Raw genomic sequence first — 27,526 nt, forward strand, 5'->3', positions numbered from 1 at the left:
GTACAGGAGGCCAATGCCAGGCTGGATCGGGAAGCGTTGAATGAAATGGAGCTAGCCCCAGTGCAGCGCAGGATTGAGGCTCGATCTGCTGACGACTCCTTCACCGGATTTGTCCGATCGCTTTATTTTGCAGATTCCTTCGTAAGAGATGGTGAGGGAAATGTCATACAGCTTGTTTAACCTATATATCTGTATGTCGGTGGAGTCTGATATTTCAGAAGGTCCATATTTAGTGGGACACAAAGCCACTTGTTTCCATAATGTGGGCAGACAGTCTCTAATAATGCCAAGTTTTTCTCCAATATCTTGATTGTTATTTTGCTCATCTCTTGTGTGTAACCTGTCAAGTTTGTTAAAAATAATAAAATCAACACAGTGGCTAAATCACTAGTTGCAGACTAGTTATTAAGCCAGATTTCATGTCTTAAAGCTAGTCTAATTGAGCTTTGGTTTTATAGGTTCCTACCATGAGCCGTCACTGTGGGCTGGAACCAACGGTGGAACTGTATTTGCTTACGCTATTCATGTTCCTCCTGTGGAGAGAAGAATGGAAGAGCCGGTCACTGCATCACAGGGTGAGTAAGTTGCACACTCCCAACCCTATGTGAGGTGTGTGATACCATGTAGTCCTGAGCCAGACAACTGAATGTCTCCAGACAGCTTTTGATTCTCACTTTACTGGATTGCATTGTGATTTTAAATATCAATCCTATACGCTGTCTAATTTCCTCTGAAAAGTGGGATTTTGTCAAAGCTGTGGCATGTAAATAATATTGCCAGCAGCGCCACCCTATCCCAATGCTCAAGCCTGCCTTAGGTTTTTGAAAAAATACATTTTATTTGTAATCCTAAGCCTTTAGGAACCATAGATAATGGCAGTTACTGCAAGCTGTATGTTTTAAGTTCATTACCCGAGCTGAATAAAATTTGTATTCTGAATTGTATTCACAAATCTCCAGGCAAACTAGCCTGTCTCTCGTTTATCTCCAAGCTGCTATGATAACCAACAATAATAGGGGGCCTTTCCAGAGTTCGTTCCTGATCAAATCAAGCAGTGTTTGATTCAGCTCGAGGATTATCAGAGAAAACAAATGGAAAAATGTATTGTTTGTCAATATATGTAAACACACATGAAGGGATGAGATATTTAGATGTCTTGCTCTTGGACAAAGGGAAATTATATGCAAGCCAAATGTTGATTATTTATCAAACATTTCCTTGCATGAGAGCCAGTTCTTTGACACTTGCATAGCCCGGTCTATCAATCAATGATTGGAAATTTCTTTCATCATCCAGGGAGCATTACAGAATTTGACACATTACACATTTGAGCATTACAGAATTCGCTCTGCATAAATTATCTGCTCTGTCGGCTGAACAGTGTTCTGCTCCCTCCTGATCTCTGACGCCGCTAAAGTAATGCACGGCTTTGGGAATGAAAAAGAAAGGAAGTGAGCACAGAGAGCGGGATGTGTCAGAGAAAGTGCAGTCTACTTAACAAGAGTATTTTAAGCTTTTATTCCTCCATTTAAGAAAATATCACATTAATGTTATTCTTTGACCGTTGCAAAATCCCTGCAGAAATTAAGGTGGATCTTCATAATTATTTCAGTCGTTCTTTTAACCTATACCACTTTCTTCACAGCAAAGGAAATTCAACTCATGCACAGAGCCCCTGTGATTGGTATCTTTATTTTGGATGGTCGAGGGGTTCTCCTACCTGAACCACTAGAAGCAGCACATGACCTCTCCAAAAGCCCTGACATGCATGGGAACCACATGTTGTTGGTCATATCTGAAGAACAGTTCAAGGTAATTGATTCAATCCAACCAGCAGGTTTGCAGAGGATGGCTTGGGCCAGGTTCTCTGCCTTGTTGGTCTAGCACTCTTCAACTTGCTGCACAAATCCAATGCCAATGATTTTGGTCCAAGGTTGATGGAATGGCTGGCAGACTTAAAAAATACAATGTCACAGACCTTGTGCATCTTGATAAATTAGTCTTTAAAGCAAATTTTGAATATTGTTTATTTCAAAATCTCAAAATTTTGCATTATATCTTAGCTTAGTTTAGAGATAGTGTGGAAACTGGCCATTTGGCCCACCTAATCCATGTCAACCAGTGATCCCCACACGCTAACACTGTCCTAAACACACTAGGGACAATTTTCAATTTTACCCAAGCCAATTAAACTACCAACCTGTACGTTTTTAAAAGTGTGGGAGGAAACCGGAGCACCCGGAGAAATCCACGCAGGTCACGGGGAGAATGGTACAAACTCCATACAGATAGCACCCATGGTCAGAATCGAACCCGGGTCTCTGATGCCTTAAGGCAGCAACTCTACTACTGTGCCACCGTGCCACCCTAGGAGGTTTGAAAGATTGCCTAAAATTGGAGAATTTAACGTTGGGTTGTAAGCTAAATATTGTGTTGTTCCTCCAGTTTGCATGTGTGACAATAGACAATAGGTGCAGGAGTAGGCCATTTGGCCCTTTGTGCCAGCACCACCATTCAATGTGATCATGGCTGATCATCCCCAATCAGTACCCCGTTCCTATATTTTGATATGTGGGGGGGGGAAGCCCATCAAGGGCTTTGTGTACATATAGGAGGAGCTTGTTGATTGTGTACCATACTGGGAGCCAGTGGAGAGAGGCCAGAATCGGGGTGATGTGGTCCCTTTTACGGGTAATCGTCAGAAACATAGAAACATAGAAATTAGGTGCAGGAGTAGGCCATTTGGAACCTTCTCTGCACTCCCTCTATGGCAATAATGTCCTTCCTCAGATTTGGAGACCAGATTTGGAGACCCTGCTCCTATACTCAAATCCTTTTGCAATGAAAGCTAACATACCATTCGCTGCCGTTTTTTGGACCAATGCAGGTGGGACAGGGATGATTAGCTGATGCCAGTGTATAAGTAGTAGCAGTAATCAAGGCGGGAGGATATAATCACAGGATCACAGTCTGTATAAAACGTGTCCAAAATCCAATCCAGAATTTGAAGGGAATTCTGGATTGGATTTTGGGAATATTGGGAAGGTGGAGGGGATGGGTGAGTATTTTAGGGTAAGGGTCCTGTGATCATAATTCAGTTAGCTTTGATATAATTATGGAACAGAACATAATTATGGAAATTGACAAAGATATGAATAACATTCTAAATGAGATACAACCAATTTTATGAGCTGACAATTAAAATAAAAAAGTAAACTGTGGATGCCAGAAATCTTGACTTTAAAATAGTGCCTGGAACGTGCTGGCAAAGGTGGCGGTGGAAGCTGTTACGATAGGGGCATTTAAGAGGCTTTAAGAAAGATGGAGGGATATGGATCATGTGTAATCAGAGGAAGATTAGTTTAACTTGGCATCGTTTTCGACATGGACAAAGGGCCTCTGGTGTACTGTCGTGTGATCCATGTTAACCTAATTGGTGGGTAAAATATTGGAATTAATTCAGAGGTGTAATATAGAAACATAGAAAATAGGTGCAGGAGTAGGCCATTCGGCCCTTCGAGCCTGCACCGTCATTCAATATGATCATGGCTGATCATCCAACTCAGTATCCTGTACCTGCCTTCTCTCCATACCCCCGATCCCTTTAGCCACAAGGGCCACATCTAACTCCCTCTTAAATATAGCCAATGAACTGGCCTCAACTACCTTCTGCAGCAGAGAATTCCAGAGATTCACCACTCTGTGTGAAAAAAGTTTTCCTCATCTCGGTCCTAAAAGATTTGCCCCTTATCCTTAAACTGTGACCCCTTGTTCTGGACTTCCCCAACATCGGGAACAATCTTCCTGTATCTAGCCTGTCCAACCCCTTAAGAATTTTGTAAGTTTCTATAAGATCCCCACTCAATCTTCTAAATTCTAGCGAGTACAAACCGAGTCTATCCAGTCTTTCTTCATATGAAAGTCCTGACATCCCAGGAATCATTCTGGTGAACCTTCTCTGTACTCCCTCTATGGCAAGAATGTCTTTCCTCAGATTAGGAGACCAAAACTGTACGCAATACTCCAGGTGTGGTCTCACCAAGACCCTGTACAACTGCAGTAGAACCTCCCTGCTCCTATACTCAAATAAATCTCTGGAAGATCATAAATTCATTAAGGATGAGGAGAATGGAGTTTTAAAGGTATTTTTTGACATAACAAGGAAGGTTGATCAAGTTGGTGGACATGATGCATTTCAACAAGGCCCATCCAATCCAAGGGAGACGGCAAATTGGATCCATCATTGATTTTGGGACAGGAAGTAAAGGGCAACAGCTGTACCAATAGTTTCATTAACATATACTACAAAATGGTTATAATTTAAGGGATTGTTGGGGGCGTGAGGAAGTAGCTTGCAGATGAATGGAAAGTTGGTCGTTGATAGTGAGGAGGAGGAAGCTTTGGACTGCAGGAGAATGTAGACAGTCTGGTTAACTAGGCAGAAAAGAGGCAAGAGGAATTAATCCAGAGAATGCACTGTAGGAGATGAGAGGCAAGCAAAGATGCAATAAATGGGGATGTATTGAGGTATAGCAGAACAAAAGTCACTTTTCCCATGTGAGTTGGGATCACCCGTCTTGAATGTCGCCTGGGAGTGGATCTCATGGTTCATCTGGTTGGGGAACGCTCGAATTGGTACACAGCCTCTACACAATTACTGATGAAGTCAGTGACAGTAAAGGCATACCTTCCACAATGGCATACTTTTAGGCTGGCCACTGAGACTTTGAATATGGACCTGTCCAGCAACTCAAAGCAAACAACTAGGAGCTCACCTCAGTCCTCAGTCCAGCTCTGTAATGAGCTTCACGCTTCAGTTTTTGCTTGCAAGCAGGGAGTAGGAGCACAGCCTGATGGCCAGATTTACTTAATGGCAGATGGAGGAGTAGATGTCTTTGGCTGTATAGCAGTGGTTGAGGATGTTTGGGCTACAGTAGGACAAGGCATGTGCTGATAGTATTAGTTGGAAGTCCCCGGTTATAACTCTGCTCATTCTCTTGACAGATGTTTACACTGCCGAAAATCAGCACAAAAACCAAGCTGAAGCTGACGGCAATGGAAGGGTCACGGGTGCGGAAAGTGTCTGTGGCCAATTTCAGCAGTAGTCGAGCAGAGGATTACAGTGAGAACGGTCTGCTGGTGCTGACCAACCTTGGTGATGTCCAGGTCATCTCTCTCCCAACTCTCAGAAATCAAGTTCGGTACGAGTGCATCAGGAAAGAGGACGTGAGTGGAATTGCCTCCTGCGTCTTCACAAAGTCCGGCCAAGGTAGGGATTGAAGAGATTGATTGATATAGACCAGCTGCTGTTTGTGCACAAAGCAATTCCCGGTGCTCCCACAGACCGGGAAAAGGAATTTTGAGATGCTTGAGTATCTTATTAATGTACAATATTTCAATGAAACTGCAAACTTGTTTTTGCAATGAGATGATGCCTAGTAGAATCAGTAGCCTGGCGGTAACATTTTAAAAGTGAAAATGGAAAAACTTCCATTGGTTATTGAATTGTTTTTCAAATTTGCAATCTATAAACTATATGGAGAACTGAAAATGTTCAAAGCTGTGGCGTGCATCCTTGTCCTGAACCTTCAGTTGAATCCAAGCAACTTCACTCGTGCTAAATCTGATCTCTCTCCCCTGAATTTGGCTGGCCCCCAACCACTTTGAATCTAAAGAGATCGCTTCCTCTGGCAGATTCACCCACAGCCAACATTTGCAAACCGTTCTACTTAACCAAACCTCACTTGCTCTTTCAGGTTTTTATCTCATCTCCCCCTCTGAGTTTGAGAGGTTCTCGGTTTCTCCAAAGTGGGTGGTGGTACCAAGGTGCATCATTGACATTGACGAAGGGTTAGGAACCAGGACTTCTCAACAGAAGATATTGCAAGATGGACTTATCACAAAACCCAACTCCGGGTAAGTCTTTCTGTCTGTGATCAACCACAAACATTGTCTGGTTTATTCAGTCTCATTGTCCTCTCTTCAAGTCATGTTTTTTACCAGGGGCCTCTACATCAGGACAGAGAAATTGCTGTGTAATGTGCAGCACTTCTCTAAAGAAGGACAAGTAGTTTATGGTAGAGTTGTTCATTACTGATTGAGAAGCTCCGAACCAGTGCTGTCTAATAATACTTGAGGCAGTGCTCCACCTGAATCATGTTGGGAACACGACCAGACCCTGAACTGTTTCATTTGGAATGTTAGCAGCTAATTATTAAGTAGTATAGTAGTCTAGAACACCCAACACATTATCAGAATTGGAGATGACATCCACGTTATATGAATCTGAGAGAACATCCTTCAATCAGCCATTCACCTCTGTTCATTAGTGAACTAGTCATTCACCTCTGTTATGATGTTCAAACGTTCTGTAATAATTGACTAGGTTCGATGAAACATGAAAGTATTTAAATGCCAGTTATTTATTGTTTAGGATGCCCTTGTGACTAACACATGTAGCTAGATAATTCCTGGCAATATTCTGATGTTTTTAGTGAGTTCCAATCTGCTCCTATTGGTAAATATGTCAGTTTGGAGATGCTCACTCTTTTAATGTTGTTGTACTGTTGCTTCACAGGGAAACGGTGCCTTCACAGCAAAAGTATGAATTGAGCAGGCAGGCTAGTGCTGGAAGTGAGGGTGATGGTAAGTTGATTTAACACGTCTTAAATGGTGGGGGGAAGAAAACGCCTATCGCACTTCTGGAGCGTCTTGGCCGAGATGTCTCTGGTGAACTAACCTTGCAATTTATTATTGCATCCTTTTATAGTCATCACATCAAGATGATTTACAATCTCCTGCATCAACTGTATCTGACTTGTACAGCTCTGGCCTGTTTAGTGTTGGTATAATCCTTGCAAAGACATGGATTATCCAGTGCTTGCATCGAATGTCACTCATGGACATGTAATGGTTTGATTTATTGAAACTCCTGTGTGCTTTGTAACATTGGTCACTCATGAGCTCACTATCACTAGACTATGCTAAATTCCTGGGATAGGTTTCATAGTAAATTGCACCAATTGTTTGTTATTTTGGTAAGATTTATAAAGATTAATACCAAGAGAGGAGGATTACTTTATTTGGTTATTGACGGGTCACATAGAAACTTAGAAACATAGAAAATAGATGCAGGAGTAGGCCATTCGGCCCTTCAAGCCTGCACCGCCATTCGATATGATCATGGCTGATCATCCAACTCGGTATCCCATCCCTGCCTCCTCTCCATTCCCCCTGATCCCTTTAGCCACAAGGGCCACATCTAACTCCCTCTTAAATATAGCCAATGAACTGGCCTCAACTACCTTCTGTGGCAGAGAATTCCAGAGATTCACCACTCTCTGTGTAAAAAATGATTTTCTCATCTCGGTCCTAAAAGACTTCCCTCTTATCCTTAAACTGTGACCCCCTAGTTCTGGACTTCCCCAACATCGGGAATAATCTTCCTGCATCTAGCCTGTCCAACCCCTTAAGAATTTTGTAAGTTTCTATAAGATCCCCCCTCAATCTTCTGAATTCCAGCGTGTACAAGCCGAGTCTATCCGTCTTTCTTCATATGAAAGTCCTGCCATCCCAGGAATCAGTCTGGTGAACCTTCTCTGTACTCCCTCTATGGCAAGAATGTCTTTCCTCAGATTAGGAGACCAAAACTGTACGCAATACTCCAGGTGTGGTCTCACCAAGACCCTGTACAACTGCAGTAGAACCTCCCTACTCTTATACTCAAATCCTTTTGCTATGAAAGCTAACATCCACCATAAATCTGAAATTGGGAACTTTGTATTCAATACCTTGCCAGAGAATTCTTGTATTTCCTTACAAAATAGGAGAAGACTGTTCAACACAGCAAGGACAATTACAATGGTCAGTTAACCCACTGTAATTACTTTTGGGATGTGAAAGGAAACTTGCATGTCTTCGGGAAGTGGGAGGAAACTGAACTCCCCGAGGAACCCCATGCAGTCATAGGGTGCACTCTACACAGACAAAACCAGAGGTCAGGATCAAATTGTGTCTCTAGATCTGTGGGATAGCAACACCACTCCTGCTCAAAATTACAACTAATATTCAACGTAAATTGAAATGAATCGTAAAATGTTGTATAGAGTTTGGATTGATCGCACATTAACATCTTGCAGGGAAGAAGGCAGTGGAGATCATGGAACATGCATTACTCAACGATGAGAGTAAGTACAGTCACTCAGTTTTCTAAAGTGTTTCCATGCAGAAATCTGTCCTCTGTGCAGTTATGTAGGTGGTTAACGTGCCTCTGGGGGTGGGGGGCAGAATGTGTAAATGTACTTCCAGGATGTGAGGGTAAATGTTGAATTTGATCTCTCTGGACTTATTTTCCAGGAGTTCTGCTGGAGATTCAGAGCACACTGGAGTCTGAATCCGCTTCAACTGACAGATTGTAGGTATCGCTGCAGGTGTACTGGATAGGGTGTGGTGGGTGGGGTGATGAGGGGGTGGACTGGGAGCACAGGTGCTGGGCAGTGGCAGGGATTGTGAAGGACAACATTCTTCCAGTTTCTTGGCTGGGGGACATTGTAGTGATTTTGTTTGGTACCTCTGGATGCCTGTGGAGACTCGATGGATTAATGTGACACTCTGTTGCAGGAGCTTTGGACATCTAAACAGGAACTCTAAGAATGTGGCTGGGGTACAATCCCAAGGCCAAAGAATGATTAATGGAGGTGGGTACTATCATGGAAACCTCTACTTGTACACAATGTGAAGATTAGTTAGAAGTTGAATAATTTCCCAATGTTTGATTAATAGTTGTGGTGCACAGTCACCAGATAATGTGTATGTCATACTATATAGTCTAATGCCTTCCATTACTCAACCCTCGACCATCAATCTCCGCTTGTCGTAGTTGACCAGAAATGACTTGGATAATGGAACAAATCTAAATTCTCTAGCTAATGACTTCCTGGCTGTCCTGCTATCAATCTAAGTCAAATCAAGAACGTGGCAGAAAACCACCTCTTGTGGCTGGATAAAAGCAGCCCTGATGGCTGAAGCTTGATGCAGCTCAGACACAGCAGGTTATTTGGCAACTTGTCTATGCTTTGAATATACTCCCTCCATATACGGTGCAACCCTTTAGCAGTGTGTCCCATCCTCGGTGTTGCACCAACTTGTCAAAGCTGCTTTGTTTTAGTCCCTCTGCAAATCTGTGACCTCTGTGGGCTAGGAGAATGAGAGCAGGTACATAGAACATAACCCCTGTAGGTTCTCCTCCAAAATGTGCATTGCCCTCACACGTAAATGTATTGTTCCTGCGCTGCCATTGAGTCAGTCTTGGAACTCTCAAACCATGTAGTCCAATTGCCATATGGATGACACTAATTCAAGAATGTGGCTCATCTCCACCTTTGAGCCCAATTATAAACTGGCATAGGAGGGTGGCCTTGGAAAAAAGTCTCGTAATGAATGAACTTTGCATTTAAAAGGATTAACAGCATTGTAGATTGGATTACGCAACAAGCATTAACACGCCTCCAAATAATCAAGGCTTTTTTTTTGGGGGTGGGGGGGAGGACACCGGCAAGACCCTTCTCCACTCACTCTGGAGAAACAAACTTGGTATTACCTCATAACTGAAACACTCCATCCCAGGCCAGATTCTGCTGAATTTTCTCTACACCCTCTTCAGAGCAATTGTGTCCTTCCTACATTATAGTGCTCTGAACCGCACACAGCCATGTAGCCAAGCTATGGCCTGATCAGTGTTTTGTAAAGCTGTACCATATTCTTCCTGCTCTTGCGTTCTATACCCTGACTATTGCCGTGCACTGCCTTCGCCCCCTTTAACTGTGCTACTACCATTGGGTACCAGACGCCAAAGGCTACATAATTTATTTTTTGTGCCTATTTTTCAGTCTGATGCAGTATTTGTCTTCAGTTGGAAGCTGAAGCTTCCATTTGGAATCTCAAATCCCAGTCTGGCCTAGAAAATAGGGTCCCTTCAAGCTTTCCTGGTTAGACTAAACTCTTGTGTTTTTGCTATTGCCTGTTTTGTTGAATCACCTTCCTGGGATTTTGCTTGAGTTGCCCCTTATGGGCAAGAAGGTGCCACTGGCCGCAATTAATACTGGCCCACTTTAAAACCAGACCCTCTTTGTGCAATCGGTTTCCTCATTCAGATCCATCTGTCATGATGCAGCCTTGCAAAATGTCACCGGTTAATCATCAACTGCATCCTTCACTCCCTCCCCTTCCACCAAGTGTCTATGCTTTCTACCCACTGCAGAACACTGCAGTCTCACAAGGAATCCCCAATAGGCCATCTTTGACATACAGCCAGTCAAGTGGTGACAGTCAGACATCTTATTCCTTGTCCAATTGCTTCTGAAGTGTCTCCTGCCTTTCATTAACTGCTCAGTGAGGGGTTTGTTGTGAGTTTTTATACGTTACTCCTCCCTTTCAGATTGATGACAGATACTGATGGGAGCACTCGTTGTGCTTGGTGCCATACACTACACGTTATACCATTGGACAAGGGGTGGCTGCTGGGAAGAAGGCAGCTGCTGGAATCTGACTGCGACACAGGGAGATGCCAACTCGTTTAGTGCCTAATTCACTATGCTTCAGCCCTCTGATGGAATACTTTCCTCATTTCTTTTCCCTGTCTCTTTGCACAGTCACTGGAAAAATGATGGATTTTAAATAACTTCCTGGGTGCAAATAGTTTTAATACGGGAGCTTTATATCACTGTATGACTTTTATATGGTTTTAGATATTTCTAAGGGAGTTTGAATGAAAATGAAAATTTAGATTTTTTTTTAAATTACAGAACATTTAGTGATATTTAATATATGTATAATTTAGTTTCTGGTGGCTGCTGTATTGTTTTACTATGTGTAGTAAACATTGAGGAAATATTTTCATACTTACAGAAGGTTTTAGTGAGTAAAGGTGCTCCCTTGGAGTCTATTTTTGTAGCCGATTGTGTCATTTAAAAGATAATGAGATGCCATTGTAAACACTACAGACCAATAAATTAAACCACTTTCACAATGAATCAATGTCTGTCTATTCAATATTTTAACTGCAATGTGGGCCTTCTGCCTGCATTCATTCTTACAGTTGCAGAAAGCAAGCAAGCAGTTGCTCATTACATTGAAATGAAGGCCATAAACAGGGAGACAAATAAAGTTCCAGTTACGAGTCCGTGTGGCTGGAATTTGGACTCAATTTCATTGAAGTGCAGACTGGGTTATTTGTGTATTTGGAGTCTATGAAAGAAATAGAAACGATAGATGCTATACCTGCCTGGTGATTTTGATTTGTGTACAAGGAAATCCTAGCCCTTTTGCATACCAACAACTAGTCTCTTGCCATTAAAAACATAATCTGCCTTTCTATTTTTCCTACCAAAATGGATTCTCACATTTTCCCCACTTTTATATTTCATCTGCCATGTCCTGACTTAGCCTTTTGAGATGTCCCTTTGTATGCTCCCCACATTTCACCTCGGCACCCAGTTTTGTATCATTGGCAAACTTGGAGGTATTACTCTTGGTCTCCTCACTTCTAGATTGAAAACAGCAGGTGCCAGTATTGTTCCCCGCAGCAACCCCCCTGATCACAGCTTCCCAACCCCACCAAAAATCTGTTTATTCCTACTACAGGTATGTCCATTCTTTAGCCCCAAACCTGTGCCAGCATTGTGCCCTGCTCCGAACACTCTAATTTTGTTTAATCTGTACTCTGAAAACCACTTGAATGACCATAAACTTACATCAAATAGTTCATCTTATTCAGCCAAAGAAAAAACATTTCAACAGATTTGCCGAAAACTAACATTTCATAAATCTGTGATTCTGCCTGATCCCTTGTTTAAGTTCCCTGTTACCATTTAAAAGGTTCCAGCAATTTTTCTCAACACTATATCAAGTCCTCCAACTTTAAATAACTTGCTTTTTCTGCCGGTACCAATGTTGGCCATTTCTGCTCCAAGTTATCAATTTGTGTATTGGCTCAGTTTTTTTCTTACTCCTGAGTACTGCCTGATCTAACCATGAGTAACACATTGCAGATAATCATCACCACCCCTCTTTTTCCTTATTCTGAGGAAGGGTTTTGACCAAAAAAGTCAACATGATTCCACAAATGTTGGCTGTATTTTGCTTTTATTTTGGATGTCCAACATTGCCAGATTGTTATTTGATTGCGAATGGTTTGTGAATGTGGAGGCTGTTAGAGTGAATGTTGAAGATCGGGGGGAATGCATGTGAAGCTCTGTCTTGCCTGGAAAGGCAGCTGTGATCCCTGAATGGAAGTGAGAGAGCAGCATTAAGCACTGGTGTTGCTTTCCCCTGCAACCACAGGAGATATGCCAGGGGAGGGCATGAGTTTGGTGGGAAGGGATAAGCGAACTACAGAGTTGCAGAGGGAGTGGTCTCCGTGGAAAGCAAAAAGGGGTGGTAATGGGGAGATGTGATTGGTGTTGTGATTCATCAGCAAGACCAAGAGTGGACTAGACTCCCATTCTGCTGAACACTTGCGCTCGGCCCTGCTGGACCTCCAGTTGCAAACTATTGTAACTCCCATTCCCATACTGACTATTCTGTCCTAGGCCTCCATTGTGAGAGTGAGGACACACACAAACTGGAGGAGCAGCACCTCATATTCCCACTTGGTTACCTTACAACCCAACAGTATGAACACTGAATTCTACAATTTTAGGTAAATCACCCCCTCTCTGTGGCATGCTTTTCTGCCACCTCATCACCCAGCTCCTTTCTGCTCACCTCCTATCCCCAAGTCCCATATTTATTTTATTCCCTTTCTCTCCCCCACTGGTAAAGAGCAGTCAAATGTAAAACCGGATGGATATAGGTAGTCTTCTACCTATATATCCCTCCCTTCGGTTTTACATGTGCTGCACTTTACTAGTTATCTGACACCCTTTTGTCTCCTTTTCACCTCATAGCCTTTGTCACTTACTCCACTATCTGCTAATAACTGCCTGTATCCTCCTCACTTGTCAGGCTTTACCCCACCCCTTCCAATCTTTTCCAGCCTTCTCACCTCTCTTCTATCGGCCTGAAGGTCCCCAAAACGAAGTCACTTCATTCCCTCCATTTGCCATACCTGCTGTTCCTCCAGTAGTTTTTTTTGCTCACGATTACAGCATCTGCAGTTTCTTGTGTCTACACGATGATCGATCCCCACCCCCCACTTAATTTCAAAATCACTATTTTACTTTTTTTTAATTCACAATGTACTATCCTGGGAACTCTTCACCTCGGGGATCAACGTGTGCTGGTGGAGTAATTGCTCGGGGTGTTGTGTGGGAGAGTGAGATTGACCACTTCCCCACTATCCCTCGTTTAATCTGGGGCGAGGGTGAACGAGAGGAGGATTGTGATTACTTTTACCATTAGATTGGTTTCAGACAGCTAGCTGGAGTATGTTCTCAAGGCTCTCTCACACAGACACAATATTTACAGTTTAATCACTGGCGGTAACCTTTGGCTGATAGAAGCAGCCAAACTGCAAATCAGCAACAGCGGGCAACAATTGAACTTTAGCCACAGATCCGGAGAGTGCAGAACGGCTGAACAGAGCGGCAGCGATGGCAGCACCGAGTCCCTGCATCGTCCTCTTCATCCTGGCGCTGGTCGTCCCCGGCATCTCGGTAAACCCCGACTGCTCGAGGCGGGAGATGGGTAGGGGGCTCTCTGGTCAACGTCGCGCTCCGGCCACTGTCCCCCTGGTCCCGCCCGCTGTGGTCAGTGTCCGGTCCCGTTTGCTCCGGACAGTGCGGACTGTAGGTTGGACCGCGCTCAGCTTGTGTTGTTTTCCAGGCAGGCCGCTGTAACATGACTGGGACCTGGTGGAACGTCCTTGGCTCCACCTTCTATCTGAGCGAGGCCGAGAACAGCAGCCTGAGAGGCCGCTATCAGACAGCAGTGGAGGCGGCGGCGGGAGAGGCCGGGCCCGATGGACTCGCTCCCGTGATCGGCATCAGGCACAGTGGCAGGGAGCCCACTTTCAGCATGTCCACGGTGTGGGCGGGAGGTGAGCGAGAGACGCCGACAACAAACCACCAGCCCCTTATGTACAGCAAAGATCTGCTATAAGATCTTTGATGTACAGTGTGTAATAATTAACCATTAAGGTCCACTCTCGGCGATAATTAATCTCACAAACTTTAACCCCAATATATGAGCAGACAGACCTTGTTCATTAATCCCCAGTAGCAACTAACCATTGCAAATTATTTTCCAAAAATTAACCGCTCACATAAATAAAGCTCCAAATAATCAGTGCTAATTAACTGCATTATAAAATATTCTCCCATTCTAATCGATCTCTGAATGAAGCCACTCAATAATTAACTAGTTAAAATATCCCATGATATTTGTTAAACAGCATTGATGATTAAGCCTTCGCTCTTTCTCCCTTCCATTCTCTGCATCTACCTCCTCTTTCTCGGTCTTTTGCTGACTTTACTGTCTTCTTCTCTCCATCTCTGCCTCTCCCCGTGTGTGTTCTCTGACTAATCTCCATTGCTTATAACCATATAACAATTTACAGCACGGAAACAGGCCATCTCGACCCTTCTAGTCCGTGCCGAACACATATTCTCCCCTAGTCCCATATACCTGCGCTCAGACCATAACCTTCCATTCCCTTCCCGTCCATATAACTATCCAATTTATTTTTAAATGATAAAAACGAACCTGCCTCCACCACCTTCACTGGAAGCTCATTCCACACAGCCACCACTCTCTGAGTAAAGAAGTTCCCCCTCATGTTACCCCTAAACTTCAGTCCCTTAATTCTCAAGTCATGTCCCCTTGTTTGAATCTTCCCTACTCTCAGTGGGAAAAGCTTTTCCACGTCAACTCTGCCTATCCCTCTCATCATTTTAAAAACCTCTATCAAGTCCCCCCTTAACCTTCTGCACTCCAAAGAATAAAGCCCTAACTTGTTCAACCTTTCTCTGTAATTGCTTGCAATCTTTATCTTTATAACTCTGAAGCCCGAGGTTCCTTCACTGCTTTCTTTGTGGTCAATGTCTCCCGTTGCTAACTCTCATGCCACACACATTCTTTCTGCCTGAAAATCTCTCTGACCTTCTCTGGCTTTTGCTCATCCCACCAGTTTAACTGCTTTCTGCCTCATCCAATATATCGTGAAGTAGTATGTTGACAGTAAATGCTTATATTTAATTAAATAATTTGGACCGTTTCTAAGTTAATGAATGCTTTAAAACAAGACAGCTGGGTAGACCAGCTGGGTGTGGTGGCCATAGACTCAAGGCTGAATAATGATGATTACTGGTCAAGGTTCAAGGAGTGTTTCCTCTGGTCTTCAGGCTCCATTACCTCCTGGGTGGGTCAGTGTCTCATGCAGGAGGATGGGAACCAGGTTCTAAAGACCATGTGGCTGCTGAGATCTCCGGTCGCCAGCCTAGAGGAGGACTGGAAATCAACAAGGTGAGCTTTCACTTTGAGTTGTCCAAATTTGGGGATTCTTTATTGACTTGTGAGCAGTGACTTATGGATTTGATAAAAAATATAGGTGGTGAAAATGTTTGTGCAGTGGGGAACATGAGAAATCATTCCTTCTGCAAAAGCTGAAACAAATGTGGTCCTCGTTCCCAGAAAAAACATTGTGCATGATTCAATCAATAACCTCAAACCTGAAATTGGTTGGGAAATGTTAGCTCCATTAAGAGTATGAGGATCGGAAGTCACAATCATTGAGTACAGCATAAAAACAGGTACCGCCAGTGATTAAACTGTAAATATTGTGTCTGTGTAAGAGAGCCCAACTTGCCCATGCCAATCAAGATGCCCCAATATACACGAGTCCCACCTGCTCATATCTCTCTAAACCTTTCCTATCCATGTACCTGTCCAAATGTCTTTTAAATGTTGTTATAATTGAAGTATTTGTTAATACTTCAATTACCCCCTCTGGCAGCTCGTTCCATATACCCACCACCCTCTGTGTGAAAAGGTTTCTCCTCTGGTACCTATTAAATCATATTTCCCCCTCACCTTACACCTGTCCCCTGGTTCTTGATTCCCATAGTCTGTATAAAAGACTTTGTGAATTTACCTTATCTATTCCCCTCATGCTTATACACCATTCTAAGAACATCTCTCACCCTCCTGCGCTCCAGTACAGATCTAATGATTGATAAAACAGGCAGGTGGGCCTCCGTGGTCTCTTGCTCCTACTCTGTGTGATATTTACTTGTACTCATTCTTATGTTTTGCTTCTCCTAGAGTTGGACAAGATACTTTCTACCGAATCGCGAAAGATGTCCTGTCAAATGATGAGCTTCAATCTCTCAAACCTTAGTACCAACACATTGGTAGTCTTTTCAATAAAGCAAAGTGTTTCAGTGTGTGTGCTGCCTGATCCATAACTCCCGTTGTTCATCGTATTACACCTCTGCACCAGGGCATTATCATCTTGCTGAGGTTCACTGTGCTCCAGGAAGGCTTGGTGAAGTGTGCACGGGCTATTGGGCTTACAGAGAGGAGACACAAGGAACTGCAAATGCTGGAATCTTGAGCAGAAAAAAAAATGCTAGAGGTACTCAGCTGGTCAGACAGCATCTGTGGAGGGAAATAGACTGACGACCCATAGGGTCCAATCCAAAATGTCATCTGTCCATCTGTTCCACAGATGCTGCCTGATCTGCTGAGTTCCTGATTTGCTTTGTGTTTTGCTGTTGACTGAGAGGACTGGATAGTCTGTGGCAGCCACTGTCATTTCCCACACATAGATTCAGCACAGTCTGCTGCATCAGGCCACATTTGGAGTATTTAGAGTCATAGAGTGTGGAAACAGGCCCTTCTTGCCTACACCAGCCAACAATGTCACAGCTACACTAGTCCCACCTGCCTGCGCTTGGTCCATTTAATGAATGAAAGTAACATAAGCAAATTTGCAGATGACACAAAGTTGGGTGGCAGTGTGAAATGTGAGGATGATGCTATGAGAATGCAGGGTGACTTGGACAGGTTGGGGGAGTGGGCAGATGCATGGCAGATGAAGTTTAGTGTGGATAAATGTGAGGTTATCCACTTTGGTGTGAAAAGCAGGAAGGCAGATTATTATCTAAATGGTGTTAAATTGGGAAAAGGGGAAGTACAACGGGATCTGGGGATCCTTGTTCATCAGTCACTGAAAGTAAGCATGCAGGTACAGCAGGTAGTGAAGAAAGCGAATGGCAGGTTTGCCTTCATAAGAGGAGTTGAGTATAGGAGCAAAGAGGTCCTTCTGCAATTGTGCAGGACCCTAGTGAGACCACACCTGGAGTATTGTGTGCAGTGAGAGACGTCGGTCAGCAGGCAATGTGGGGGCGGGACATGATGATTCGGTGTGGTCGGGGGCGGGGGGAGGGGTGGGGGTGCGTGTTGGTCGGTCGCGGGGGGGGGGGGGGGGGGGGGGGGGGGGGAGAGCGCGGATCAGACTGTCCCCAACTCTGCTGCAGCTGATGGGGACGTTGCTGCGTTTTCGTCCCCGTGTGTCCACTGCCCTGAGCCGAGGCCTCGCTCCAACCCACAACAGCCCGTGACAGTGCGGCCGCATGTGGGGCATTTTTTTCACACAGCGGGTGAAGGGTATTTGGAACAAGCTGCCAGAGGCAGATACTATAACAACTATTAAAAGACGTTTGGACAGTTACAGGAATAGTAAATATTTAGAAGGATGAGAACCAAACGCCAGCAGATGGGACTAGTGCAGCCTCTTGCTCAGCATGGGTGAGTTGGACGAAGGGCCTGTTCCCATGCTGTATGACTGATAATAAACATACACGCATTCTGACAGGCGCACTTTAGAGACTGTAGGCTTAGGTATGTTACAAAACCTACCTGAATCGCCATTGGGAATCTGCCCACAGCCAGGTCCGCGATTTTGGCGCTGTTTGGAGGGGGCGGGTTTAAAACGCGATTTTTACTAGGCTGTACTAATCGCAGATGTTCAGCCTAGTAAATCATTAACGAAAAATCGCTGCAAGACCCGGTCGCAAAAGGTATTATTAGTTTTATAGGCCTCAATAATATAGTTATAATAGTTTAAAATTACTGTCTCATTCCGCAACCTCTCGCAGCCCCAGGGTTTTATAAAGCAAACAATTAAAGGTATGTACCTTATTTTTACATTAAATGGGGCATATATATAACCTTATATATCAAGTTATCTATAGCGAGTAGCTCATTTTGGGCTTTTTATATCCCGCAGTATTTTTCTCGGCATTTGAGGGCACTAATCCAGCGCGATGCAACGTTCTAAACCAGCGCGTTCCACATGAACCCACTAGAAAGCCGATTTAAATGGGCATTTATTTACAGCAATTGAACACTAAATTCCTTCCATTTGGCCTATAAATTAATGTAAATTAGATATAAAAATCATGTTATATTGTGAATTATTTGTGAATAATATTTGGACACTTAGGCTATTTAAAAATGTTAATCTTTCCTTAAGAAATGGGCCTTTGACTATCCAAGATCACAGCTTTTTTGTAATGTCCATTGAAAATCAATAGGGAACAAGATGCTAATTTCCGAGTATGAAAATGGCCATAACGTTTTTAATACTTGAGATATGAAAGTGAATTTGGTGTCAAATTAAACTTATTGTTATGCTTTATCTGATGGGATAAATTGCAGACTTGATTTTTAAAATCTCAAAATTTTGTAACATTGCTAGTAGGCTCTGGTTATCATCTGCCAAAGTTCTATGGATCCTGGAATTGTTCCTGCGAATTGAAGGATAGAAAATGGAAGTTTGAGAATGGAGGGGAGAAGGAACTTTACTAACCTGGTAACCTAGTTTCTGTTGAAGGTTAGCGGGATACACTTGCAAACCCTTCAGCAATTCAACGGTGGGGTCTCGTGACAGGAGCGCCTCTGCGCGACACCCTAAAGGGATGAGGGGGTAGAACGGTTGAGGGCTGCCCGACCCGGCCCGACCCAACCCACCCGACGACGCCGTGTTCTCCCTCCTCCCGCGCCGCGTGCCCGGGCTGGAGCCGCAGCAGGTTTGCGGCGGACAGGCGCTGCCAGGCCGACTGGTCCCGGGGTCCTTCGCAGCGCACAAGATGGCGGCGGCGGGCAGCTGGCGGGCGGCGGGTTGTCTGGGCGGGAAGGTCTGGCTCCCCCGGTGCGTGTGAGGAGAGGATGGGTGCGGCGGGAGAGGGGTGGGATACACGGCTTTGAGGGAGGTGGGTGGGGGAGAGCTGTGGGGAGAGGGGGGGGGGGGGGGGGGGGGGGGGGGGGGGGGGGGGGTGGGGGGGGGTATTAGTGGGTCCATGTACCGGTAGATCTGCCATAACAACAATAGTCGTGTTCCTGATAAACCTCGTGTTATTGGAAATTCATGTTATAAAAACAATGATATAAGTGGCGTGAGGGGACAGAGATTTTTCAGATACGCATTAGTGACGTTATTTTGTTTATTCTTACGTGTACCGAGGTACAGTGAAAAAGCTTTTTTGTGTGCCATCCAAGAAAGCGAAATGTCGTCCACAGGGAAGGAAATAACATTTAGTGTAAGATAAAGTCCGATTAAAGATAAACCGAAAGTCAAATGAGGGTGATGGTAGCTCATGCACGCTTGCTTGCGGGTGACAGGATGGTTCAGTTGTCGGTGCACAGCTGGGAAGAAACTGTCCCTGAATCTGGAGATATGCATTTTCAAACTTCTGTACCTCATGGGAGGAGAGGAGGGAGTTGCCGGGGTGAGTCTCGTCCTTGATTGTGCTGGTGGCCTTGTTGAGGCAGCGAGGAGTGTTGATGGAAGGAATATATACACAAAAAGCTGGAGTAACTCAGCGAGACTGGCAGCATCTCTGTAGAGGAGGAATGAGTGACGTTTCCGGGCGAGACCCTACTTCAGAAGGAAGGTTGGTTTGCGTGATGGTCAGGACAATTCTCTGCAATTTCTTGGATAAAGATGTTTCCAAACTAAGCTGTGTTATTTTCCTGCAGTATTTCCATTTTGCTGTTGCTAAAATTACTAAAGGCTGTATGTTACATTGTTTTGAGTATCAACACATAAGTGTCAACAGTAATGATTGCTTGTCAGTTTCATTGTTAAAGCAGTCTGTAGCTGTGTTCTTAAGATACAACAGTGTCGGATTGCTGGAGGTTACATGGAGGTTATTTTCCCCTCTACTGTTTAAATCCAAGAACTATTGTATGTGCTTTTCAATTTCCAAATTCAACTTCTCAATTTTCAATTTCTCTATTTCTTGATCAAAATTGTATAATAACCAATTCGGGAAATGTAATATAAATAGTGTCCACTCACATTATAACCAAGCTGTGATGGAAATGCATCTTATAGCAGAACTAAAGATAGACACAAAATGCTGGAGTAACTCAGCGGGACAGGCAGCATCTCTGGAGAGAAGGAATGGGTGACGTTTCGGGTCTCGATACGAAACGTCGCCCATTCCTTCTCGCTAGTGATGCTGCCTGACCCACTGAGTCACTCCAGCATTTTGTGCCTAGAAGTAGGCCCCCCCTCAATCATGACTGACCATGGGTGATGCATCCTGGTCGGATGCAAGCCTGGGCGATGTCATATGGAGGACAGGCTGTTGCCCGTGAAGCATTTCCCCCCTCTCCACATCGCTGATCGATCCAAAGGAACAACAGGGCCGTTACAGTTTGGCACCAGCGCCGTCGCAGGTTGTAGACACCAGCTCCAGAGCGAGATTGTAGACCGATGAACTGCCTTAGGAGCTCCGACTCCAGATTTTCTTGAGGTTTACTCCTGGAGCCTTTTCCATGACTGGATATGGCCACTAGGCAGTGGAGGTTTTAAATCAGAGTTTTCCCTCTCCTAGATGGACTGCTTTCCCAGGCAGACGAGCCCCATCTGCCCGAGACTCGTGGGAGCGGAAGCGTCTACCTTCCCGTTCAGGTCTATAGCACCTGCCCACTGCCCAAATTTAAACCAGCATCTGCAGTTCCTTCCTACACATAGCAGAACTATCTTGGTTATGAATGTAGTGCATAATTATGGATTCATTGGGTAGGGGCAAGTGTATTGCAGGCTGTATGGAGGGAACAGCGCTGACTGGGAGGGGGGTGGTTTTGGTGATGGGAAGGATGGGATTTATCTAAAGTTCTGTCTTTAACAAATGTGTCCATAGACTTACACCAGTTCGGTGGTCACGATACAGCCGCAATTACCTGGAGCCTGAGATCAACAAGGAACGACACCAGATTCCAACTACCGAGCTTAGCACAGAAGAGAAAGCAGCAATGGAGCTGAAGGCGGTACAACCAATAAAGGCTGCCCCGAATGACAAAACAAGCAGCGTCTTCGGTGACCCCATGATCAAGTCAGTGTCTCGATTTACAAAAAAAATCAACAGGAAAAGTAGTACAGGAAAAATGTAAAAATAGTATTAAATCCATGAAATTTGGTTGTATGATATGATCAAACTTTATTTATCCCAGGAGGGAAATTGGTGTGCCAACAGTCATAAGACACAACAAGATACATGAAACATGAATGTAAGTGACCAGTAGAAAGTCCAGGATTTTGGATGTGCAAAGATTCGGGAAGGAAGGGGAGTTAATAGACAATAGATGCAGGAGTAGGCCATTCGGCCCTTCGAGTCAGTACCGCCATTCAATGTGATCATGGCTGATCATCCACAATCAATACCCCATTCCTGCCTTCTCCCCATCTCCCCTGACTCCACTCTCTTTACGAGCCCTATCAAGCTCTCTCTTGCAAGTATCCAGAGAACTGGCCTCTGAGGCAGAGAATTCCACAGACTCACAACTCTCTGTGTGAAAAAGTCTATCGCACGATAGAAGGGAGAGGAGTTGCACAGTTTGACAGCCACAAGGGAAAAGGATCTCCTGTGGCGTTGTGTTGCAAAAGGATGTCCTGTGGCGTTCTGTGCTGCTGTGCTTATAATTGTGCTTATCTGTGCTTATAATTGAGAACAACAAAGCAGTAAATTTGAAGGAATGGAGGATTATACAGTTCAGCAAAGGATGTTCAAGAAATTTGTGATGAAAGGGAAAATAGAGTATGAGAGAAAATCAGTGAAAATCATAACAATGGACTAATAGTTTTTATAGGGATGCAGAAAGAATGCAGATCTTACAGACAAAGATGGGAGAATTTATGATGAGGAATAAGGAAATGGTAGAATTAAACAGAAGACACAAAAACATCTGAAAAGTACTAGAGGAACAAGGGCCCAATGCAGATACAGGAAAGAAACGAAGTTAACAGCAGTTATAAACATGAAAACTGATAAATTCCAAAGACTGAATGATCTGCAGCCCAGAATTTCCAAAACGATTGTTAAATTCTGAATGCTCTGTGTATCATCTTTGAAAATTCTACAGATTCAGGATGGTTGCTGAGAATTGGAAGGTCATAGAGCAGAGTTGCCTGACTGAACAAGTCCCATTGCTCTGCATTTGGCCTATACCACTAAATCTTTCCTATCTATGTAGCTGTATCATTATTTTTTAAGCACTATACCCACCTCTTCTACTTCCTCTGGCAGCTCGTTCCACATCTCTCCACCATCCTCGGTGTGGAAACGTTATCCCCTTTAGTTTTAGACTCTCCGTCCTAGGTAAAAGAGTAACTATTCACTCTATCTATGCCCTGCATGATTTTACATTCCTCTATAAGGTCACCCCTCAGCCTCCTGCACTCCATGGAAAAAACTCCTATCCAGCCTATCCAATCTCTCCTTGCACCTCAAGACCTCCATCCCCAGTTACATTTTTTTTTGTGCACCAGCTTGTTGACATCCTCCTTAGGCTCATCAGTTTGTAGTTTACTACCTTGTCCTTTTACCCCTTATTAAATAAAGGTACAACATTGGCAGTCTTCCAGTACCTCACCCGTGGTCAATGATAATACAAATCTCTCTGCCAGAGGCCCAGGAATTTCTTCCCAATATTCCCATAATGTCCTAGGATACATTTGGTCAAGAGGATTCATCTACCATTATGCACAATTATGCCAGCACCTCTGTGTGTAACGTGGATATGCTTCAAGAAATCACTATTGTCCTCAGTAAATATAGTCTCCGGAGTAAATACGAGTGAAAAATATTGATGATCGCATTGATCCTTAAGAGACCCTATTCTCTCGCTAGATACCCATTTGCTCTTAAGGTTCTGACAGAATTTATCAGAATTCTGTTTTACATTTGCTAATGTTACCTCGTGTCTCTATTTGCCCTCCTGATTCCCTTGCAAGTGTTTCTGCATTCCTTATCTTCCTTGAGGGATTTGCTTGATCCCAGCTGCTTATACCTCACAATATGCCTCCTTTTTCCAGACCAGAGCCTTAATATCCCTTGTGAACCAGGGTTCCCTAATCCCACCAACCTTGCCCTTCACTCAAACAAGTAAATGATAGCCCTGACCACTCCATCTCACTTTTAAAGGCCTCCCACTTGTCAGGCATCCTTTAACCTGCAAAGAGCCTCCCCCTTTAATCTTTGCAAGTTCTTGTGTAATTAGCTTTGCCCTAAGTTAGGACTTCAACTTGTAGACTATCCCTATCTTTCTCCATAACTATTTGAAAAACTAATAGAATTATAATCACTAGACCAATATTTAGGAAATGAGGGAGAAAGGAACAACGAACTACTGATCTGTACTATGTTGATAGTCGGGTAGTGATGAACGTTTTGTGTCAGTCTGCAGGGTGCAGGAGTCTTGTTCCACACAATCAATACACCAATGACTGTGGCTCTGGCTGCCCTTGCATAGCATCTTCCTGTGGATCGTGGAGGTCTTCCTGACTTGCACTTTGGGTCTTTGTGAGATTTCCAAAAATTTTAAGTTATAATAGCAGCCCAATTAATTGACTTATTTTTATTTGTTTCTCAGCAAATTCACCAACATGATGATGAAGGGAGGTCAGAAGCTGCTGTCTAGGTCGATCATGAGCAAGGTAACATTTGTTTTCTCTAAATATCCCTGTGGCTTGTTCCCCTGCTGCCCCACCTCCATTCCCCACCCTGCCCACGCAGTCAAGAGGGCAAATAGAGACACAAGATTCAAGAGAGTTTATGGTCATGTGTCCCAGATAGGACAGTGAGTAGGAAATAGGAATCCTGAGTAGTTCTGTTGCATTGTCTAATCTAATGATGGAATTTGTGTTCATTAGACCTTTGAATCGATAAAACGGAAGCAGATTGAAAGTTACCACAAGTCTTCCGAGTCTGAAAAGGACGCCATTGAATGTAACCCACACAAGATCTTCCATCAGGCTCTGGAGAATTGTAAGCCTGTCATTGGGTTAATCAGTGTGCAACGAGGTGGCAAGTCTTACCAGGTATGCCCGCCCGCCTGACTCTTCATCCATAGTTATGTTTTTGGTTTGTCAATTGCCACTTCCTCATGACTTAAATCTGGTTCTTTTGTGGCATAACCCAGGCAAACGTTCAACCAGGCACATGGCTGTTCATCTGGCATCAATCTGAGCAGTAGGCATGGTGTCTTGTTTCTCCTGACTGTGCATGTGTCCACAAATGAAGGAAGGTGTACATGCATATACATACATATCTTGTTGCATCCTGTTTGCACAGATGTGTACACCTGTGCACATACAACATTTGCATAAAATACATAAAGATATGTTTATGAAATGTATCTTATATATCCTGGGTTGTCATAAATGATAGGAGCAGAATTAGGCCTTTCGGCCCATCAAGTCTACTCTGCCATTCGATCGTTGCTGATTTATATACATCTGTATTTATACACCTATTCATACACATTCATCTATATAATTCTTGAATGAGCATACATGGATCAAATGGTGTACAAGCATGTCTCTGTGTATGTATATATTAAACACAGGTATAATAACAGACAAAGTACATCCATGTAACCTGTGCAGAGGACCAGGTGTTCAGGACCTTTATACTATCACTTATATACTTCTACACGTGTGGACATGCATTTACATGGAAAGTATCCCTAAACCTTCTTGTGTACATGTAAGCATGTACAGGTGTATGTAGACATGTAATAATCATAGCACATGCCATCTTATTTAAACACTTGTTTATTTCCACAGACATTGAATATAAACTAATGTGCATATGAATGCATGCACCAATATGTATATGGTCTACATTCATTCAACTTGTACAAACACTTATATATGTGAGCAAACATAAGCCTGCATATACAAAAAAACCCTGACCAGTTCGAGTCTCCCCATACCCCAGGTCATGGAGATCAGCTGCATTTTCCAAATGTTGCCTTAACTTATTCAAAACAAAATCAGGCAAGCTGGTGAGAATAGTGCGGGCCCTCAGCTCCAGGATGCGGCGTGTGGGATGCGAATGCTCAGTGAATGGGCATTAAGTGGGCACCTGCTCCATCTGTATCCTGCAGTCTCTAGACTCTATTGCGTGTGAGTGAAACTGCTGTCTCCACTACTCCCAGCGGCACAGATGTTTCTCTACAATAACAAGCTGATAGCAGCGTCGTCAAATCCAAGAGGAGGTGCTGAGAGAGATTGTAGTATCTGGGCGTCTGTCAACACATGGAGCATGTGCTGCCAGGTCACGCGATGACCCGTACTCATCATGTTAGCCAGCGTGTAGCCACAAGCTCCACACCATACTGTTGAGGGCCCATATTGTTCTCACCAGCCTGCCTGATGCTGAGCCTTAGAGGCTGCCTCTGCAGATCAAGCCATGGGCAACGTATTGCCGTGAGAGTGACAATGGAGGCTGGCATTTACAACATTCTTCACACAGAAGCAGAGGGGGCAGAGTTCCTGACACCACAGCACTGCCCGTGACATGTCGCCCTATATATAATGAAAGGACCCCCTTTAGATCTGATTCCATTAGTGTCCTCATTCTGGGGAAAGCATTCAGAACACCTGAGCTGCAAATGTATCGGAGCTAGAAACTTAGAATTCCTGTATTTAAAAGCGAATAATTTATCGATGCTGGAAATCTGAAATAGAAATAAAATACTGAAAATATGCCACAAGGAGCAAACTACTGGAGGAACTCAGCGGGTCAGTGGCAGGAAATGGACAGACAACGTTTTGGGTTGGTACCTTTCTTCAGAAAATCTCAAAAGTATGCCCACTTTGAAGTTCACTTCTGAAAAATAGTCTCCAGATAATGCAGCATGCCTGGAAAGAGAAATAGCTAATGTTTCAGATTAGCGACCTTTCATCAGAACTAGGACAAATCGGAAATCAAATATGCCACAAAAGGGGTAGAGGCGAGGAGAGCAAATGGAATCTCTTGTGATGGGTGCAGGCTCCTCTCCACTGGAGAAAACAAACATGAGTTGGGGAACACTGCAGAAAGCCCACTCTCAGTCCCTGAAGGTAATTCTGACCTTCCTGTTCCTGTTTCACTTCAGTTCTCCACCTCGCTCTAACTTCGGCCTTCGGTCTCCTGTACTGTTCCAAGGAAACCCATTGCAATCTCAAGAAACAGAATTTCATCTTCCGGCAAGGCATGTAACATCTCTCAGGAATTAACATATTTTATATCAGAACTGTCTGTTCACTGTAATATCCATCTTCCTCACTCTGAAGGTGTTTTATGGCCTGCAGTGCTCAGTATATCTCACTTCCAGCTTCCTCTGTCCTTGTTTGTTTCTCTATTTCCACCTGTCCTTGACAGAGTGGCGATTAACAAGCCTTCACTGCCCTCTCATAATCAACTTATGTATTACTCAATCACTCTCAGTATCCATCCTATCCCACAGTAATCCTTTGTTCTTGCCATCCTTCCCTTCCTCGTTAACTCTTCTAGTTCTGATGAAAGATCTTTGACTTGAAACATTAATCCTATTTCCCTTGCCCCAGATGCTGCCTGACCTGCTGAGTGTTTTATAATCATTTGTATGATGTTATTTCAGAGATAACTGGTGTCCAATGTACCCCAGTAATAATCTTTCTCTTCTGTAATGTCAAACCTCTACCTGCTCCCAAGTAAGCTGGATCCCTATTTAATGATGCATTCCCCCCTCCCATAGAGGTGAAGTTGTCCCCTCAGTACTGCTGCACTGAGTGTGGCCTGGATTTGTTCTGGCTCTGTCTTAGACACAAGACTGGGCTGATTCCTGGTTTCATTAACAAATTTTATTCTCTGAATTGTTTTCTGTTACAGGTTCCGACGCCACTTAAGGACAACCGTAGGCGTTTTCTGGCCATGAATTGGTTAATTACTGAATGCCGTGAGAATCGGCACCGGCGCACACACATGCATGAAAAGCTGTCCCAGGAGCTACTTGCTGCCTTTAAAAACGAGGGCAATGTGGTCAAGAGAAAGCATGACCTTCACAAAATGGCAGAGGCAAATCGAGCCTTCGCCCACTACAGGTGGTGGTGAGGCAGAGCACAGGACACAAGACTATGAGCAGTAGAGTTAACCAGCAGCACAGGCCGGAAGGAATGGCCCTGTCTCTACCTTGATGTTCAAAACTTTATACATTATACAGTTACGATAGTACAAGTCACACCTCTGTGTTTTAATACCCATCTACTACCCCC

General features: G+C 43.9%; 3 protein-coding genes and 1 long non-coding RNA gene across 7 annotated transcripts in view; 3 read left to right on the top strand and 1 right to left on the bottom strand.

The window, feature by feature from the left end:
- The window catches only part of llgl2 (LLGL scribble cell polarity complex component 2), an 85,262-nt gene extending 74,232 nt beyond the window's left edge, over nt 1-11,030 (top strand). For both annotated transcript variants that reach the window (XM_055654027.1, XM_055654028.1), the window contains exons 17-26: nt 1-151; nt 459-575; nt 1,646-1,812; nt 5,005-5,269; nt 5,757-5,916; nt 6,578-6,645; nt 8,139-8,186; nt 8,356-8,413; nt 8,620-8,696; nt 10,436-11,030. In XM_055654027.1, the coding sequence (XP_055510002.1) occupies nt 1-151; nt 459-575; nt 1,646-1,812; nt 5,005-5,269; nt 5,757-5,916; nt 6,578-6,645; nt 8,139-8,186; nt 8,356-8,413; nt 8,620-8,696; nt 10,436-10,440 (1,116 nt within the window). In that variant the 3' untranslated portion in view covers nt 10,441-11,030. The remainder of the gene's footprint in view (nt 152-458; nt 576-1,645; nt 1,813-5,004; nt 5,270-5,756; nt 5,917-6,577; nt 6,646-8,138; nt 8,187-8,355; nt 8,414-8,619; nt 8,697-10,435) is intronic.
- LOC129708350 (uncharacterized) lies at nt 145-18,955 on the bottom strand. The gene is made up of 3 exons (XR_008725330.1): nt 18,809-18,955; nt 467-533; nt 145-340 (listed from the first exon to the last, which is right to left on the bottom strand). It is a non-coding gene; the product is annotated as an uncharacterized LOC129708350 (long non-coding RNA).
- Nucleotides 13,364-16,381, top strand: avd (avidin). The gene is made up of 4 exons (XM_055654034.1): nt 13,364-13,652; nt 13,822-14,035; nt 15,339-15,459; nt 16,258-16,381. The coding sequence occupies exons 1-4, from the start codon at nt 13,590-13,592 to the stop codon at nt 16,331-16,333; spliced, it is 474 nt and encodes a 157-aa protein (XP_055510009.1). The 5' UTR covers nt 13,364-13,589; the 3' UTR covers nt 16,334-16,381.
- On the top strand, nt 17,678-27,484 carry mrps7 (mitochondrial ribosomal protein S7). 3 transcript variants are annotated; one of them, XM_055654033.1, is made up of 5 exons: nt 17,678-17,745; nt 21,150-21,341; nt 23,878-23,941; nt 24,158-24,325; nt 27,144-27,484. In XM_055654033.1, exons 1-5 carry the CDS (start codon nt 17,693-17,695, stop codon nt 27,363-27,365), a joined length of 699 nt encoding a protein of 232 aa, XP_055510008.1. In that variant the 5' UTR covers nt 17,678-17,692; the 3' UTR covers nt 27,366-27,484. The 3 variants fall into 3 exon arrangements, with proteins under 3 accessions (XP_055510008.1, XP_055510007.1, XP_055510006.1); XM_055654032.1 differs by lacking the exon at nt 17,678-17,745 and adding an exon at nt 18,999-19,150; XM_055654031.1 differs by lacking the exon at nt 17,678-17,745 and adding an exon at nt 19,456-19,892.
- The last annotated feature ends 42 nt before the right edge of the window (nt 27,485-27,526 follow it).

The sequence above is a fragment of the Leucoraja erinacea genome, chromosome 23 (genome assembly GCF_028641065.1).
Source record: "Leucoraja erinacea ecotype New England chromosome 23, Leri_hhj_1, whole genome shotgun sequence".
NCBI lineage: Eukaryota > Metazoa > Chordata > Chondrichthyes > Rajiformes > Rajidae > Leucoraja > Leucoraja erinaceus.